We start from the raw sequence: 19354 nt of genomic DNA, 5'->3' as shown, positions 1-19354 counted from the left end.
ACTCAAAATTACTAAGGTTGCTAAGTTTATAGTACAATATTAAACTGATAAAACAGCAGCTTTACCTCATTCATTACATTTGCAAAACATGACATATATTCAGATAAATAGTGGTGGTATTATATGTATGGGATACAAAGTTTTATGTGAGCACCAAACACAAAGTGATTGTGGTATTACGTTCAGGGCAAAGTGTTAAATTTTTCTTCTAAAAAATGCTTGCTTTTACTTATTAACTCTTGTATAAACCCCGTTTACCATGAATATGCAGGGCTTTTGCATGGTTATTTTAAAGGGTTTTACATGGTTAATTTAGTTTGTGTGTTTCTTCAAATACCTTCTCTGTGAATTTTTTTATATCATTCTATCCCAAATATGAGCACTCCCATGTATTTCTCATTTTACCTAACAGAGACTGGCATCCATTAATATGTAACCCATAATCGACCAGCCATGCTAATTTCTTGTTTAGCCAATCATTAAAGCCAGGTTTCACTAATAATAAGCCTGGAGTTTGCATGAGAAATACAGGAAGAGAAATAAAACTTATTTTAAAAGACAACTACAATAGAGATCAACATACTTAAAATTTTTAGAAATCATCTCTTAAGTCCATATGCTAAATTTTGAGGGTTTCTACCTTGGTTTTTGGTTAACTACCCAAACTGGTTTGGTATCAAATTAGAGAGTGCTAGAATTAGAATTAGGTTTATGATCTCCTTTCATCACCACTTTAACAAGCACTTAAAGCAGATTTTATTGCTTTTCTGGAATAGTTAGTAACATTATTTTTAAATTAAAATTTTCAATATTTCTGTGGCTATAAGAAATAATTTCAGTTTAAAAAATCATTCTGAAAAGGATAATCATAAAGAGATTGATTTTTAGGGACAGTAACCATAATTTTCTGTTTATCTAGCCAAGAGGTTCCTCAATTTTAAGGATGTTGTTGGAAACAATACTATTCCACCGTGATTGGAGCCTTTCAGCCTATTCACAACTTAGAAATGCAGTTCAACACAAAAATTACCATCTCATCAATGAAAAAAAAAATCTTTTTTTTTTTTTAAGTCTTCTGAACTTTGTTACCCTGTTTGGATATGCTGCACTCTTCTGGGCATAGAATTTCATAGCAGTTAACAAAATAACCAAGCTTTAAAGTCAGTTTATCAAAGGATAACTAATTGCTTATTAACAGATACTTTGGATGTATGACTCACTTTACACAAAACAAATATACAACACATAAAGATGGTTAAAATGAACACTCAAATGAAAATTGTAATGAGGTTTTTACATTCAGTTTTATATTTTCTCATACAGTCTAATATCTGAAAACAACTGTATTGTGGGCACCTTCCTGAAAGGTGCCAGCTGTCTCCTTTAAGACAACAAGCAGAAACAGCTGTAGTCATGTTTCCAGAGAATGGTGAGGGCTAGGATAAGGCTGCTGCAAGCTAGCTTTCCATAATGGAAAGAGTCAACTTTTTCTTCCCTGATAACTCTTATTTGCAGAGCAACAGGGGAATTACGAACACATTTTGGAAAATAATGCTGTCTTGAAAACAGTTATTATTGGACCAGCTCCTTACTTCCCTGGAAGAAGTCAAATTCAAGGCTTAATTTCAACAGTGTTCAAATTTATTGCTTGAAGCTATGGCAACATAAAACTCTCTACTTCAAATGGAAAATTTGACCAAATTCTATGAGGCAAATGAATTTTGAAAATGGATGTGGGTGGGGGAGAGACGCAACTTTTTTTTTTTTTTTTAAGGGGGAGAGAATGCATAGAAGAATCCTAGGCAACCACAAACCCCCAAATCTCTTTGGATGTAAAAGGATGTTAGACCAGACAGCTCTAACGCTCTCCGGATCACAGCGCCTCACGGAAAGACTTTTGGTGGAACAGCTACCTGGCACGGGGGAATCCCTGCTTTGGATTAAATGAGAGAAACTGGAAAAAAGATGCGCTTCAGAACGACCCAATGTTCGGTGATTGTCTGCGAGACTCTCCCCGTCCCGGGACCCGCTCCGCGAGGGCTCCCCACGGCCAGGCGCGGCCCCCCGGCAGCGGTAAGGAGGTGCCCCAGCAGCCCAAGCACCTCGGGCCCCACCATCCCTCGAGGACCCACTGGGGACCTCGGCCCAAGGCCGGCTCGAGATCAAGTCCCCGGAGCACCACGAGCTCTGCCGGCCGCCTCGCACCCTGGGCCTCCGCAGCGCGTCTGCCAACCTCCCCGCCCGCCTCGCGCCTCCGGACCCGCGACCTCCCCGCCCCCGGTCGGGCCCCCGCGAGGCTGCGCTTCCCGTAAACTCCCCGCCCCGCGCAGCCCCCTCCCCGCCTCGGTCCCGCCCCCGCGGGGGGACCCTGCACGGCGCGTGATTGGCCCGGGCGCGCCTTCACTCTCCGGACGCGTCACCGCCCTCGTTTCCGACCGCCCGGAGCCCGGCAGTGGTGCTAGTGCTCGGGGGCCGCGGCGGAGGGCACCGCGCTGCTCGGCTCGCGCTGCTCGTCCGCGGGTCGGCGCGCTCGCCCGGCTGAGCCGCGACCGGGGCTGCGAGGCGGCCGGACGGTGCGCGCCGCCGCCGCCTGGGAAGCGGAGCAGCCGGTCCCGGCTCGGGGATGAGCAGCGGGCGAAGTTGACGAGCCCCCACCCGCGCTGCGCCCCTGGTGCCCCGAGGTGCGCCGCCCTCTCCAGGAGCTGTCCGCGCGCGGCCCCGATCCAGGTGTGCGCGGGACACCCCGCCCCCGGGACGCGGAAACTTCACCCTAAGTCCAGATAGTGGGCTCCGAGGGCGGTGCCGGGAGCTGGACTCCCGGCCCCACCACGCACGGGAAACTGTCCTGGCGGCTGGCGCGGCTGTCGGAGGCGGAGACCCGCCGGAAACTTTATCAGCATCACCATAATTACTACCTTTCCCGGTTTCTCTCCCCGCAGGGACTGCCGCCAGCGGTCTGTAGCGCGTGCTTGTTTGCCAGAGGAGACGCCCCGCAGAGAAGACTCGGTGGGGAGTTGTTTCCCCCGGGGATACCTGCAGCCCAGCCGAGGGGTTTGGGCGGCCTGGATGCGCAGGACCCAGCCCCGCAGCCGCGGACGCCGGGCGGCGGCGAAGTTTTGCTGCTGAGCGGCGCGGAGCAGAGCCCCTGGACAGCGGACTGCCCGGCGGCCGCGGCGGCTGGAGCGATGCCGGTGGGGGCCTGTTGCCTCTCTTCAGCAGCCCGGCGGGCGGCGGCCTGGGCGGCGGCCTGGGTGGGGGGCTCGGCGGCGGCGGCAGGAAGGGATCGGGCCCCGCCGCCTTCCGCCTGACGGAGAAGTTCGTGCTGCTGCTGGTGTTCAGTGCATTTATCACGCTGTGCTTTGGAGCGATCTTCTTCCTGCCCGACTCCTCCAAGCTGCTCAGCGGGGTCCTGTTCCACTCCAGCCCCGCCCTGCAGCCGGCCGCCGACCACAAACCCGGGCCCGGGGCGCGCCCCGAGGACTCAGCAGATGGGAGACCCCTGCGTGGCGAGGAGGGCGCGCCCGGGGACCCGGCGGCCGCCCTGGAGGACAACTTGGCAAGGATCCGCGAAAACCACGAGCGGGCTCTCAGGGAAGCCAAGGAGACCCTGCAGAAGCTGCCGGAGGAGATCCAAAGAGACATCCTCCTGGAAAAAGAAAAGGTAGCCCAGGACCAGCAGCATAAGGCGACGTTCAAGAGGCTGCCCCCGGTGGACTTCGCGCCCCCCATTGGGGTGGTTAGCCGGCAGCCGGCCGACGCCGACATCGCTGAGAAGAGGGCAAAGATCAAAGAGGTGAGTGCTGTGTGCTAGACAACCCACCCAGCCTGCTGTGTTTATCAGGGAGAAGTGACAAACCTTTGAAACTCTTAGGATTGCAACATTACTGGTAGGTGGACGTGGAGGTTTTCCACCAGGTGCAGTGTCAAGGGCTCTTTCGTTTTCCCTTTTTCAGTATTAGAGTAGATATTGCCAATTAAGATCAGAGGTTGAATCCGGTTCTTTGCTTTTAACTTGCATGCTAGGGTGATCCTGTACCAGGCCAGGTAGGTAGTTAAAGGCACGGGCATGTGGTGTGCAAACCTCTTTCACTGGCCAGTACAGGGTTACTTGTCCCTGAGAACAGCGATAGTGAAGATACCAAACAACCCCCATAATAAGGTTTGGAGTTTGCACAGAAATGAAGCTTGAACCTAAATGTAAAGCATCAATCACCCCTGATAAGAAGGGTTCTAACAGCAAACCAGCACACCTGGCAGTTCAGTCATGTGACCCTGTCCTGCCAGGTGCCACCCTCTGTGCACTCAGACTATAAAGGTGAAACTCCAGAAGGTCAGATCATAAGGTGCACACTGTTGTTTACTTTTTTCAAAATGAAAATTTAAAGAGCCAGCCTCTTCAATTTCCAGTGTACAGTCAGAAAAGAAGTATCTCATGGGACGCAACAGGTCTTTGTCCATGGCAGCACAAAGATAACTTCATGTAGGACAAACATGGACTTTGAAAAGTCTTACATAATTTACGTCTCTTAATTTGCTCTTGTAGCATGTTGTTACTTTATGACTAGCTTAAAGTTGAAGAGGCTCTTAAAATCATTTCAGACGTCATTTTAAAGATGAAAGACCCAGGGCCCCCGTACCAGTTAGTATTGGAGACAGGACTAGACGCTTAGAAGCCACCTTGGTCACCTGTCACCAGGCTCTCTGTGGACTTGCCTCCTCATGTGGCTACACTCCTGAGTGACACTATGCCAGCCTGGATTTTATACAATCCAAGAGCTGTAGGAACCAAATTAAAAACATTTCATCCCCAATCTTTATTCATATTTCTAAAATACATAGGGATGGAAGTAATATTTCTGTTGTTTTTTTTTTTTTTAAATTTAAGAGACTCTGAAAATAAATTTTATGTTTTGGCATTGGATAGGTAATCAGGAAAGGAAGCTTCCTGTTCCCTCCATTTTCAGAGTAAACAGTTTTGAGATTGTGAAGAGGTATTTAACAGAGTGACTACAGAGTAGAGTAGTTTGGTTGTCACGGAATTTGAGATTTTAATACAGACTAGATGAATGTGGTTAAGCTGTAGTTGAACAAGTTAAAGTGGATTTGGTAAACTGGGTTTGGTCCAGTTCACGCTGGACAAAATGCCTTTATTTCTCCTGGGCATATAGCTTCCTTCCACACCCCATCAGCCTTTCCATTTTTTTGAGACCTGCTCATTAGGTAGAGACTCTCTGAGACTCGGGGAAATGGATTTTATGCCCCCAACTACTTCTGTTTCCCTTCTCCATGAAATCCTTTCAGGGCTACCAAACCGGGAAGGATGGGGAAAAAAGCTCAAATTTTTTACCTACTATCTCCCTACTGGCATCTCTTAGCTTCCTTAAAAATATCAAACCAAAAACTCATAGTTAAATTGCAAATCTGTATTTGCTTGTGTTGTGCTTGAGTTTGAAACAGTGTAATTCACATGTTCATGGTTCTAAATTCCTGCGAGCTGCCAGTTAGTGTTAAAGTTGTCTGAGGAAATTATCTTGAATACTAAAGATGCATAGATGTTAAAAAGCTAGTGGTACTAAGCTACATTTAGAGCAGAAGCAGTGGGAGAGTAGCAATTCAGGGCAGCATCTGCATGTCTGTTCCTATTAGATCCATGTTCTCTGTGTCTCTAAATCAAAGGATCTTAATTAACCATATAAAGGAAATTTATGTGGCATTTGTATCAGTGTGGCACTCACATCTTAACACCCAGATATTTTGAAATTTCCCAGTCTTGCATACAGTGGTGGAGCTAAATATGTCCTTTAAAATTCCAGGTTGCCTTAACCACGCACCCTCTCCCTACCTCCACTCCTCATAAGAGACCAGCAGTTAGCTTCAGTATTTAGTCAAAGGCAGAAGAAATGAAGTAGAGTTTTTCATCAGATAGTGCAGGCAGATGTGCTTCTTTGTAAACCAAAAAAGAAAAAAAAAAGTAAATCATGCTATTCTAAAATTACTCAGTGAATGTTCAGTTTCAAACAGGAAAGAATAGTTGCTTATTGTGAATAGGGCACTAGACTTTGTACATTTAGATTCAGTTTTAGGCATCACCACCTGGACTCCTTGTCATGGACCAATGGGTATTTGCCATGGTTTTGATGTTTCTTGCCCCTAATAGTCTCTAGCTCTCTTCATATACTTAGTTTCTGTTACAACTGAATATACTAACACTTCTGTGGTTAAAAGTACTAGTCTTTAACATGGGAACTTGGACTATAATTTCTGGGTCAACTTTTATTTTGTAGCTTTGGTTTAAAAATGACCAATACTATTTTGTTGTTGTTGTTAACAAATTTGTTTCTAAGAGGGAGACAGGCTGTAATTTCAAATAGGATATTATCTAGCACTCTTTGCAAAAAAGCGGTGTGTGCTTTTCAGTATTAATTTGATGGATAGGTAGATTTTTGATGTCAAACTTGAAATTGAGGCCCCTCAACACTTTGTAAATTAACTCTGGGATTTTCCTAAACTTTGTTAATAGTTTATATTTATTTTCATGAGTTCAGTATTTTTATAAGTGTAGTCAACCTACTTTAAAAAAGTATTAGAAAAATGAAGCACAGAAGTTAAAATAGCACCATGGGAATTGTAGGAGAAGTTATCCATTTTTCCTTCTACCGGACCCCTTTTTTAAAAATCAAAATATTTTGTGCCTACACAAAGAACCTGTACTGTCCTTTAGGATTAGAGCTCTAATCTTCATTTAGGGGATGAATATTTTTTTTCCATTTTCTGAAATTATGGTGAGTCTTTGTGTAATAGGGGCTGTGTAATAGTGGCTGACGATGTTAGAGGTGATTCCTCCTCAGTCTGGAATAACCCAAATTGGGTTGGGGTGGGAAACTAACAGCCAGCTTTTGGATCTCTCAGATAAGACTTTAGGACTAGTCAGCTGTGGTAGCACAATTGTCTTTTCTAAGTTTCTCAAAATAGGCCTTAATTTTATATTCCACTCATTTATTTATATAATCATATATTGAAAGGAAACTTTCATACTAACAACTGATTAAAAAATTTTGTTATATGTAAATATAGTTTAATAGGATATATTACCTGTAATAATATATAAATATGTTTTAGTAAATAGCATTATAAAATTTATTTGGGTGGTTGGTTCTGGTATGGAAAATTTGCACAATAATAAAAACAATGACTTGAAGAACTGAATCCAAAGAATATTAGGTACTTTTGAGTTGTCTTGCCTGTTCTGTTGCTCACCCTGCTCTGAAGCACACCTATCTTGAACATGGACAAAGGTGAGATTTCTTTAAGGACCTTTCCCAGAGCAGATAGATGATGGAGTGTTTGTAAAGATTTCTCTCTTTAACAAGTACATGAAGAAATTAAGATGACTAGTGTATGTATTGGAGTAGATGCTGACTTTTAAACATTAATATACAAAAAAAGAGAGAAAAGATTGTTAGTGGATAGTCAATAATGTTCAGGTTACTTTTTCTGTAAACTATTGATAATTTGTCTGAGAGTATCTGTCTCTTATCAGGTAACTTAAGATTCATCTAAAGGAGCTATATATAAGCTGTAGAACTTAATTAAGGGTGTGAAGAGGTAAAAAGTGCATTTTTCAGTTAATGTATTATCTGTGTTTCTTAAGTGAACTAATAAACTAAACCATCTTTGAGAAGTTTGTCCTAGTATTTCATATACATAAAAATTGCCTTTTACGTGAGATCTGAGTATGTTGGAATTAAGTGGAGAATTTACATATTTGTATTGTTTCATAAGTTATGGTAGTGTAAGAACTTTATTAAAGATAGTTAATGGATGTCTTAAGGTTAGAGGGGAAGAGGTCCTACAGATAAGTGGAAGTGTTGAGGCTAAATATACAACAGGTAGAGAAGAACTGCATTGGGACCTGCCTATACTCTTTTCCCAGAAAGCACCTGTGGCCATTTAAGTTTGTTACAATCTACAGAGCCATAAAAGATGTGTGTTTTTATCAAGATGAATTTTGATTGGTCAAAAATACAAGATAGTATGAAATGCCTCTCCCCTAAGCAGGCTAAAATGATAATGGAGGAAAGTCCTTAGGGAAACTAAGCCTGGATTTTCCCCTCCATGTTCTTAGTATAGTGCCTTGTTTAGTGTTAAGTAATTGAACTCTTAACCCCCCTCTACCCTCCCACATCTCATCCCTTACCCCTCATGCCTCAGTCTGTTTAAGATCCTGTACACAAACTCTGCAAATTATTTTTTTTTTTTACCAGCAGTTTTATTTACAGTATGGCATAAAACTGTGATTTTTGAAATTAAATATTTGCTCTAAGTCATGAAGTGTTGTACTGGATGAGACCTTAGAGATAGTCTAACTCATTCATTTTACAGTACAGGCAACAGAAACACAGAATTGTTCTGGAAATCACATTGCCAGTTAGTGGTAGAATTGAGTTAAGAATGGAAGCCTGATTCCTATGGATATGGCTCTGTATCGCCAACATGGCATGCCTCCTAAATTAGACCTCAAAGTAGTGTATAAATTGTCCAATTTTTTTTTATCTGCAGACCCTAATGTAGAGTGAATACACACACGAATGTGCAATATTATAAATTTGACCTTATATTAGTCACATTAACTATGTGATTTGGAAGATCTCTTCTTTTTAAAGCTGTCCAGAGAAAGTTTGATATGACATCTTTTTGTCTTTGTAAAGATCTCTGCAGGAATCATAGGCATTTGTAATCATTCAGTTGGACATTCTTTACAAAGGAAGGTCGGGGAGAAGAGAGAAGGGAGACCCTACAAGGGACATGACAACATGGGAGAGCTCTTTCAAATTGTAAATGTTCATGACATTGCGCTGTTTGAGACAGAAGAATTGACAGCTATTGTGAGGGATTGTATTTTTTTAAAAAGTAGATATATGTACTTCAAATTCACATCAATCAATGGGCTCTTCATTTTAGAAGCACACGGTTTTCTTCACACAAGTAGGTCCTAGAGAGTCTCTGGATGACCCTATCTGACCCTGCTCCAACCATATGGAGCAGTGTGGAAGTTATTGATAAGGGCTGGTTCCAGAGTCACATTAACTGAGGGTCTGAATATGGCAAGTTACTTAATCTCTTACAGCTTCGATTTTCTTATTGTAAAAATGGGGATAATAAAGTACCCACTTTGGGGATCATAACACTTAAATGTGATCATCCCCACAAAGCACTTAGAATAACATCAGGCTTTCAGTGAATGTACAATAAATTCTACTTGTTATTGTTACTGTTCATTAGTAACTACCTAAAGCCATCAAGCCAAGACTGATTATACTCTTTCACATGCTGTTTAAAAAATCAAGGAAGTAGATAATGAAGTTTCAAAAGGTTATCAAATATAGTTCATGTTAAGTTTTGATGCTTAAAGGGATCCATTTTCAATTCATTAAAATGATCTTTCCAGACAGCTATCATTTTACTGTGCCGCTGTGAACTCTGACTTTCACAGATCTTGCCAAATTCCAAAAATTTTAGGTGTCTTTAAAAACTGTATACTTCTTCAGCCTCTGTATCTCCAAACATGTGTTAAAGAATTAACTTGTCTTTTTCTCATAGTGAGATGAACTTGTTGCTCAAGTACCATCTTAGGGTAATCACAGTTCTTGAATTACTTCCTTAAGCATTGAAATTACACCCCAAAGTAGAGAGGGAGAGAGATTGAGTGAAGTGCACCTGCTTTGTCTCTAGAGGAGAGTTTGTAAGAAGTAAGAAAAAGATTGAAACTTGCAAAAATAACATAATTATGATAAATTCTGTAATCAGAGCTCTGTCTGTCACGTGATAGCCAACATTTAGTTATACTTCGTAACTCAAAGATTTTGACCTTTTGGGGGAATTTGAATTTACATTTCTTTTTAGGGTTTCAGGCCCATAAGGACCTGAGAGATACTGACACTGGTCTTACATATGAAGCGCTGGGCCTGGTGAGCTTTGACTTCCTGAGATTTGTCCAGTGAACTAATAACAGAGCTGGCATCTTGTACGCCCAGGCCCTGCTCAACCTGTGATAGGTGAACTCTAATGAGAATAAATGAATGGAGGCTGCCTGGCCTGGCCCTCCCTTCTTCTCAACCCTGAAATGGCAGCTAGAAGTCCCACAGAGACTGTCCTACAAGATGGAACATCTTTGCTAAGTAAACTATTGCCTGAGAAAGCAATACTGCCTTATTCTATTGCTCCAAAGAATGCCTCTACACTGCCCCACCCCCAGTGAGTCTGATAAAGACTTCTGTGATCATTAGGTACTTAAAAGAAAACCAAATGAGATTAAGGCTAAGAGCATTTAAAAGTCACAGCCCTCATTTCTGTCATGAACACTCTGGCGGTTGCTTTAGGTACATTAGAGCCCAGCAGTCTTGCAGATAATCCAGAACAAAGATAATACAATTTAAAAGCCCACACATCCTTTGTATTTATTTGATTTTCATAACTAAAATGCCTTCCTTTTTTCTTTCAGTCCATTTGTCTCCCTACTTTAAAGCTTATCAGAAGGACCTATACCCCTAAATCATATGCAGTGTTATAAACCAATGTTACCTCAATAAAAATACATTTCTTAAAAATAGACCTGTCCCTGATTTGCTCCATTACTTTCCTATCACTCTTGCTCCTGTTGGAGTGGAAGCTAATCTTCCTCTACCTTCCTCAGGCCTTATAGCTTGGAGATATTTAAATTGATAGACGAGAGATGGCAAGAGGAAACATATCCTTTAATTACATATGCACCAGGGCCCATAGACTAGGAAGTCTTCTGATCATTCCAGTTAGGTTATGTATGTATAGTTTTTGGGAAAAGGTAATGAAACTTGGAAGACAATGACAAAAGTTAAAGAAAGTTAAAAAGAAATTTTGCAGGGTTACATGCACATGCATCAAAAACAGATTTTGCAAAGTCTCGTCTACAAAGATAAGGTTGTTTCTGAGACAGAAGATATATTTCCTGTTTTGTTTTTTTTTTTTAAGGGAGGGTAGATAATTAGGCTAAACATCATTATTGAATCATCTTTCTCTCAATTCAAAATATCAGCCTGCTTCTTAGGTACATCTTGGGGACAATCTGTCTTTAGCCTCAACAGGCTCCTCTTACAAAGTTTCTCTGGCAGTTTCATTGTTAAAGCTAAACTACATATAACAAAACCAGGTCTTTTAATAATATTGTGTAATTTAGCATCAGTTGTGATACTTTCTTTTTTCTCATCTGCAATGTCATATTGAAATGATATAAAATGAAATGACATTATTTAAAGACCTGTATTAAAAACTGACCTGGTGACTTCAGAGAAGAGAGTAGGGTTAGTACTTGAGTGGTAAGAGATTTGTAAAAGGAAACAAGAATGACAATTAGAATAAGGATGAATAAACAGAAAATAATAAATTAAACACAAATCCTCACTATCATTTAAACCAGTGTCCCATTGGACAAAAAATGGATCAGTCCCATAAATTGTATGTGCATCACTTATCTGATTAAAAAAACATTAATTCTGTCTTCTACAGATTTAAATTATACACTATTTATCCCATTTGATTTACAAAGAAGCAATGTTTTCACTAATGATCATCCAAGTTCCTTCTGGTTAAGCAGCCAATGTGTCTAGAATATTGAGGTACTATAGAAGCTAAGCAGTTAACTTCTGGTGGGAGTATTTTCATGTGCATAGTAGCATTGAATTCTTGTTCTAATACTGTAGAGAGATTCAAGATTGCCTTTTCTAGTTTTAATCACCAGAATTTGGGGATAAAACCCTTAGCACTGGAAAGAAGTGGGAGTTGTGATACACGAGCACATTTTCTATGATTTCTGTGTTTATGTGGCACAACTTTGTGAACAAAAGAACCCAAGTTTTTAAAATGGTTGGCATTTAAGGTGGAGTGTCTCATGACCACAGATACCAGATACCGAATTTCATAGTGTTCTGGCCTCTTAGCTGGAAATCTTTTATGTTTTACTGTCACATAAAAAGACCAGTGTGGTTCATAGACATCATTAGGTTGGAAATTGATATTTTCAGGATCTGGTGTGTCCCAGACCTGTGATAATGTTAACATCTACAAACCTCCAGTTCTTCTGTGCTTTTCCATCTCTGAGAGGAGAACATTGTGAAATAGGAGGCCTGAAGTTGGTTTTGGCAGCTTCGTTTTTATCACCCAGTCAAGTAAATCCAGATCTTTGATCCACACAAATATAGTTTGTGCTATTGGGCAGTCTATTCAGGGGAGGAGCAGAGATACCCTAAATTGTACTGTGTGACCTATGTACGATAATCTGGCAAACCTTTGTACTAAAATTACCTTAGTTTCCTCAACAGGTTTGAGGATGACATTTTAGAAATCAAGCCACAGAGTTTTTATTGCACTACTGTCTTGGTATATCTTCATGGAGGGAAAAAACAAAAAACACCACTTCTCAATGCAAAGAGAAAATATTTCAGTTTCTTTGTTTATCCAAATAAGCAATAGTCTTTGGGCTTCTGTAGAAATTTTTCTGGACCCAAGTAACTCACCAGAGGAAGAGGTATCTGGTCATGGATTCCATACCTGGTCATTCATTCATCTTTCATAGTTAGCCCACCAGGCACTCACATTAGTAAGAGCTACTTCAAGTTCCTTTGCATTATCTAGATGTCAACATACCAATAGTCAGATTGATTAAATAACATACCAGGGGTTGGCACACTGACATAAGGTGGGTGTTTGATCTCTCTCCAACTTGTCGAAATAAAGAAAGTGTTAAAAAGAGCAAATAACAAGACAGAAAGGAATTTGCAGTGGATTATATAGGTAGAGACAGCATTTAGGAGTCAGTCTTCTAACAGGAATCAACCAGAATCTGTAAAACAAATTACAGGGGGTGGGGAGGCATGGGGAGAGCCTGGCTGTTTATCTGGGCTTAATTTATATAAATGGAGTAATGTATATAATTAGAGTAAGATGTGAATAGAGTAAGAAAACAATTAAAACCATTTGGGCTTTTAAAAAAAATCTGGTTGGGTGGAACCTTTTTTATAAGAAATCTAAAATTATCTTTTAATAGCTTCAAAAGCCATGAGACGGTTTTGCTGTCAGATTTCTTTTCACCGATAATACCTATACATTTGAGTTAATTCCTCTTTTCTCAATGTCCCCAAAATATCTTGAGGTCCTCCAGTTTATTAGGAGGCAACTTTTTCTTCTCATCTTTTGAAGTTCTGGGAACCCTGTGAGCAAGATGCCGGGCTGGCTACATAAAATCAATTGTAATTCCTGAAAGTAGTCTGGTCATATCTGAGTCTGCGCATATCTGCAAATAAGGACATTAATTATATTTTGTTCTAGGAAGAACAAGTTTATTGAACTTAATGTAAATAAATACATTGCCATAAAAATAAAAATACTAAGTTTACAAATTCTGGAGGAATCAAGCAGGGAAAAAAAGAAAATGTTCAATCTTTCTTCATGAGGTTATACTTTACCAAATTGCTAATAGTTTAAGAGGAAAAAAAGCGGTTACGTTTTTGGAAAGTTTATATATAATCAGATACTCATGAGAGTTACTTCAAATGACTTCAACTGAAAAAGAATCAAAACACTACTACAAAAATCTGATTATAATAGTCTTCAACAAATAATTGGGTAATTCTTGTATTCTCTAGAAATTTATTAAGGCACTGATTTATTCTTCTATTTGTATATCTTATAACACATTTTTACTGTTATGCAGATTATTTAAATCTCAAAGTAAAACATTTTAGGCATAAATTCCTGCTGTTCAAAATGAACTGCTTTATATTTTAAAGTCTGCATATATACTTTGTGTAAAAGTCAGGATATCTCCAAAGCTAATAAGATAATATTTCTTAAGATAAATAAATTTAAAAATAGGATACTATGACAACACAATGATAAAAACAAACTATAGCTTAAAATATACCGAATAAATGTATATTGCCCAAAATACTGTTGACGTCTATAATTCAAACAGCAGTAGTCCAATATGAGCATCTATGTGTTACAGCTAACTTTAGACACAAATTAATGGATTCAGATGTACTATATAAAAGTGCCTTTCACTTTTCCAAATCTTAATCTTGTTTATCAATAAATTAAAGTGTACATTTGCATGCACAACATTAGAAATAATATGTATAGTCCTGAGTTACTTAGTGACATTTTGGGTAATGATGAACTCCATACTTGACAGATTTTCCACACCTGTAGCCTAGGCTCTACCTTCTAGGTTTGTGTAATCACACTTGATAATGTTTGCACAAGGACAAAATCGCCTAAGAATACATATCTCAAAATGTATCCCTGCCATTAAGTGACCACATATAAATTTCTGAAAAGAATTCAAATATTTCCTCATAAATTTAAAGACCATTCTCTACTTCAGAGTTATATACAGCACCATTATGATTTCCTTCTCATTAGACCTTTTTTACTCTTTGTTGTTGTAAGAAGTATGAATTGAAATTACAGAGAAATTCCTAACATGAAACAAATGAAATAATCCAACTTCAACAATGTTTTAAATGAAAATAAAAACATTGTAACAGGACAACTACATTTTAGGAATTTCATACAATTTCTAGAACATTTATATAATATATCTATACAAATATAAACTAAAAAAATTTTAACATTACTTCTTATTTGACAATGCTTCCCATGACCTCAGTATCAAATAAACCTAATTAGTTTACTGTATCCCTTTTAGTAAAAGAGAGTTCAAATCTTAAGAGGTGTTGTTCTAGAGGGCCATCTGGAAAAAATCTCAGCATTATTAAATCAGAAGACTTTTTTTTTTTAAAGATTTATTTATTTATACAAGAACTGGGGTACAGGCTAGAGGCGCAGGAGGATGAGAGGATTCACCAGAGACAGAGCAGGGAGCAGAACAGGCAGATGACTGAAAACGCTGAGGGGAGCAGCGGGCGAGACAGGAGAGGTCTGCCATGCCATGTGGGTATCTCCTTGGCCAGCTGGGAATTGAACCCATGCTGTAGAGGCTGCGGACAGCTTCACAGCGCTGCGCTCCACTCGTTGCGCCACTGGGGAGGCCCAAGAGACTTCTTTTAGAATTTAATTTTGGGAAGTTTGTAAAAAGCATTAAAAGATTTTCAAATGTTTGTAGGATTATAGATCATTATGAAATAACAGTTATCCATTTAGCCAAGGTGACAAAGATTTCAAAGGAATAGATAGATAGTTCTGAGCAAAATTTAGCTCTTAATATTGAGAAGATAAGGTTTACTTAAAAGACCTGATAAAGATAACATGAAGCCAACATCTCTGGTTTCTAGGTAGATGATTAAAAATGCAAAGAAAAACCTTTTTCAATCCCTTATCAGGAGCAGACCAATAGTCCATGATCATATCATCCCATTAGCAGGTGAGAGAAAATTAAAGTTTGGTTTTACATAAGGATACTATTTATATTAAAGCTTAACTTTAAAGTCCTTATAAATTTATTCAGTCTTATAAAATTTGACCACACAGAAATCTTTCCCCCCTAGATTTATTTCCCATAAACCTTATATAACATTCTTTTTTTACTTTCAGATTTTGTAATAACCAGCTTAACTTCTTAAAAAATTACTTTCTTTCTCCTTAATAAAATGGATTTCCATTCTTATAATTTCTCTTAAAGAAAACATACATCTTACTTTCTTTGTATATGGAGACATTTCCCTTATTATTTTTATAAGTTTTAATTATATGTATTTATTAGAATGTTTAGCCTTTAAAAATAGCTTTATAACTGCATGCACGTTTAAAGGACTCCCTTTAAGTAGCATGGGTGTTTACATTTTAAAGAAATCAGTTTAGCTAACTTACATCCTGATCTATGAAGAGAAATTTTCCAGCAGGTGATGGGCTGACTGGTTTGTTAACTAGAATCATAAGCAGGTTTTCTATAAATATCAATAACTAATTATTAGATTGTGGGCTCTCAAAAATTTTTCTGTTTTAGAAGTTTTTCCAATTTGAACAGTGACTGAAATCAGTAAGCCTTTTTGTCAATTGAACATGATGCAAGAGAAATTCCAGGAGAGTATAAAAGACACAGCTCTCACAACATTGACACCATTTACTCCCAATGTTTTAGTTTAAGAAAACAAGACTTGCTTTACTTAGGCAGTCAACTAGCAACAAAGTTTAAGATGACAAAAGATCTTTAGGACTTGAACCTCTGTTCCAAATAAACCTGAGAGTTTAACATTGCTAGACAGAAAGCATGCTGCTTATGAGACAGTATTCAGATTCCAGTAAAAACTTTTCCTACTGACTGCTAAGGAATGCTTCTGTAAGTGTGTCATGTGAATGGCCGGACTAAAAAAGTCATAAAGCTAAGTTCTTTTGTACACAAAACAAAACAAATGGAAAGTTCTTATTTGGCTTTGCACATTAACAGTTTTACCTAATCTCCAAATATCTTGGAGTTAGGCAATAACCCAATAGGGATGGGCCGTGCTTTTGAGTTAGAGATTGTTTTTGTTTTGTGGAGTACCTTCTTCTTTTTTTTTTTTTTTTAAAGATTTTATTTATTTATACAAGCACTGGGTACACTCAGAAGCGTGGGAGGGTGAGAGAATTCACGAGAGCCAGAGTGGGGAGCAGAACAGGCAGACAGACGAAGTACACTGCTGAGGGGAGCAGCGGGTGTGGCAGGAGAGGTCTGCATGCCATGTGGGACCCTCCCCTGGTGGCCGGGGATCGAACCAGCGCTGCAGAGGCAGCTGGCAGCTTCACAACCCAGCGCTCAACTGCTGCGCCACTGGGGAGGCCCTGTGGAGTACCTTCTTGCAAGAAGTTTTCTTGCAGTAGATGGGTGGCCTAGTGCCAGTCTAACCCATTCTGTGACCATCTAATCCTGTTGTCAGTGTTTTGAAGGGGAAGTGTCTCTTAGCAATATCTTTTTCCCCATGTACATATATATGCTGGTCTGGTGAAGACCATAAACTCACCAGTCTGGGTGCTGGCCAAGCAGCAGATTTATTGGCTCTATGCCTACAGTTCTACACCATGGGTTTATTTCTCAGGACTAATAAACACAGAAGACAGGAGACAGAAAATAGAGACTTTCCATAGAAGGGAAAGGATCAGCCAAGAAATCCAAGAGTCATTATACCAAGAACTAGTTCTACCAGTTTTCTCTTATTAATCTATAATTTAGAGAGAGATATAAAACATTTCTCACCCCTTGGTTTCTGTTAAACTGTGGAGGATGAGAGAGATCGAGGAGTCTAAAGTGGTAAAAATCATTACCTTGATGGACCTGCCTTGTCATAGTCTTAGATCTTATTTTCTACAGCAGTTGTTGGTAACAAGCAGAGCCAACCTTTGATTGTTCCTTCATAGTTGACAAAACTGTTGGGGAAGAAGCTAATCTTCCTCTATCCTTCTGGGTGCTCATAACTGGGAAACTATTAAATCAACACTAGAGAAATAAGCAAGAGAAAAGACCAGCTTTAATCATGTGCACATGGGTCCCCATAGAATATCAACACTTTTTCTGGCTAGTCCAATGGCAAGATTATATTGTTTTTGGAAATGGTTAATAAAACTAAGGAGACAAGGACAGAACAAAGAATGTTGCAGGTTAAAGGAAAAAGGAAACTTACAGGGTTTTGTACATACGCATTGAAAACAGATTTTGCAAACTCTGGTCCAGGGAAGTCAGCTGCTTCTCATCTCCGGAACATCCATAAAGAATATTTATTTCTTATGTGGCGGAGGGGGGGTGGGGGGGTGGGGGGGGAGGGGGTTGGGTTGGGTGGATAATTAGGCAAAAACATCAGTCTTCTGTCTTTCAGTTTCTTTCAATTCACAATAATCAAAAACATATCACTTAGGCACGTCCTGGAGAAACCTGTCTTGCCCCAATCCTTTTGTACTGTGATATTCAGGCCATATTATATTAACTTTCTTATTTTATTTATTTTTTTTTAATTTTCTAGAGGCATGTCTTATTTATTTATTTATTATTTGTTTGTTTGTTTTGGTTTATACATGCACTGGGTACAGTCAGAAGCGCGGGAGGGTGAGAGAATTCACCAGAGCCAGAGTGGGGACCAGAGCAGGCAGAAGGACCGAAGTACACTGCTGAGGGGAGCAGCGGGCGGCAGGAGAGGTCTGCGCGCCATGTGGGACCCTCCTCTGGTGGCCGGGGAGCAGCCGGGGATCGAACCTGCGCCGCAGAGGCCGCGGGCAGCTTCGCAACCCAGCGCTCAACCGCTGCGCCACCGGGGAGGCCCTATATTAACTTTCATTTGTGCTTTTTTTCAAGCATTTACAGGTGGGTCTCTAATTAAATTGTCCAGTTTAGTCCATTGTATGAAGGTGCTTAGTATGAGAGGAGGCCTGGAAATAAGGGCATGAAAACCTGGTGAAGGGACACCATATTCTTCAGGGATCTTTTAATAACATAGCACACTATACACTAAAATAACCCTTGTTGCAATGCTCATGGAGACGCTTGTTTTCCTAAGCTTAGAGTTTATGAGTAAGGGTGTGGCAATAATTGATGCAGCAGGTCAGTGGATGACTGTGGTGAAGACATGAAATCAGGCCATCCAGGACTATAAACTGTGTCTCCAGTTCTTTCAAATCCTTATTCATTGAATATTCTCTTCAAAGTTCTATGAAAAGCATTTGCTACTGCCAAGGGACAAGAGAGTCTCAAAGATAGGCCAGGGCTGCAGGCCCATGCTGTAGGTGACCACATCCAGCTTCCTTCAACTGATGTTTGAGGCACAAATGTGTGACCCTAGCTCATCTTTCACAAGAATATGTGCTGCAGCTATTTGAAGGGTGCATTTCCTCGCTATATCTCTGTCAGGGCATAAGGAAAAAAGGACAAAGCTCTGAAATGAGTAAGGCAGCATGTTTCAAAATCACATTACCAGCTGCCTGAAATTTCACCATCACTGTCTGCCTTTCTTTGATGTAGCTTCTTAAAGGCTATTGTTAAAAGCATTTCGCCAAGTTGCCCAGCAGAAATTATTATACTTTGAGATTTGTCTCAGTAAGCGTGAGAATAGGTTTAGAGAAGCAGCAAGTATCTTTTATTGTGTTACTTCATAATAAAATAATGCTTGCTCAGGAAGGAACATTTCAAAAGTACAGAAGTAGAAAAGAAAATCCTTCACAATGTATCACTCAGTCAAAAGCCATGTCAACACTCTTCTGTCCTCCATACCATCATATAAGCTTCCCCCAGCCCCAGTTATAACCACAATACACACACACACACACAGTTTTCATTCTCTTTTAAAGTGTAATATTTTTAGAAGAAAAAAGTGTCAGTTTGATAGTGTAATATATCAAT

At 39.9% G+C, this 19354-nt stretch overlaps 1 protein-coding gene across 1 annotated transcript in view; it reads left to right on the top strand.

The window, feature by feature from the left end:
* Positions 1-3151: 3151 nt before the first annotated feature.
* The window catches only part of MAN1A1 (mannosidase alpha class 1A member 1), a gene marked incomplete at its 5' end in the record, with an annotated part of 173424 nt that continues 157221 nt past the window's right edge, over positions 3152-19354 (top strand). Inside the window, one exon of the mRNA XM_037518772.2 lies at positions 3152-3793. Coding sequence (XP_037374669.1) covers positions 3152-3793 — 642 coding nt within the window. The remainder of the gene's footprint in view (positions 3794-19354) is intronic.

Source organism: Talpa occidentalis, unplaced genomic scaffold (genome assembly GCF_014898055.3).
Source record: "Talpa occidentalis isolate TD23 unplaced genomic scaffold, MPIMG_talOcc4v2.1 talOcc4.2, whole genome shotgun sequence".
In the NCBI taxonomy this organism is placed as follows: Eukaryota; Metazoa; Chordata; class Mammalia; order Eulipotyphla; family Talpidae; genus Talpa; species Talpa occidentalis.
Note: the sequence above shows the minus strand (reverse complement) of the source record. Positions and strands in the feature narration are given on the sequence as shown.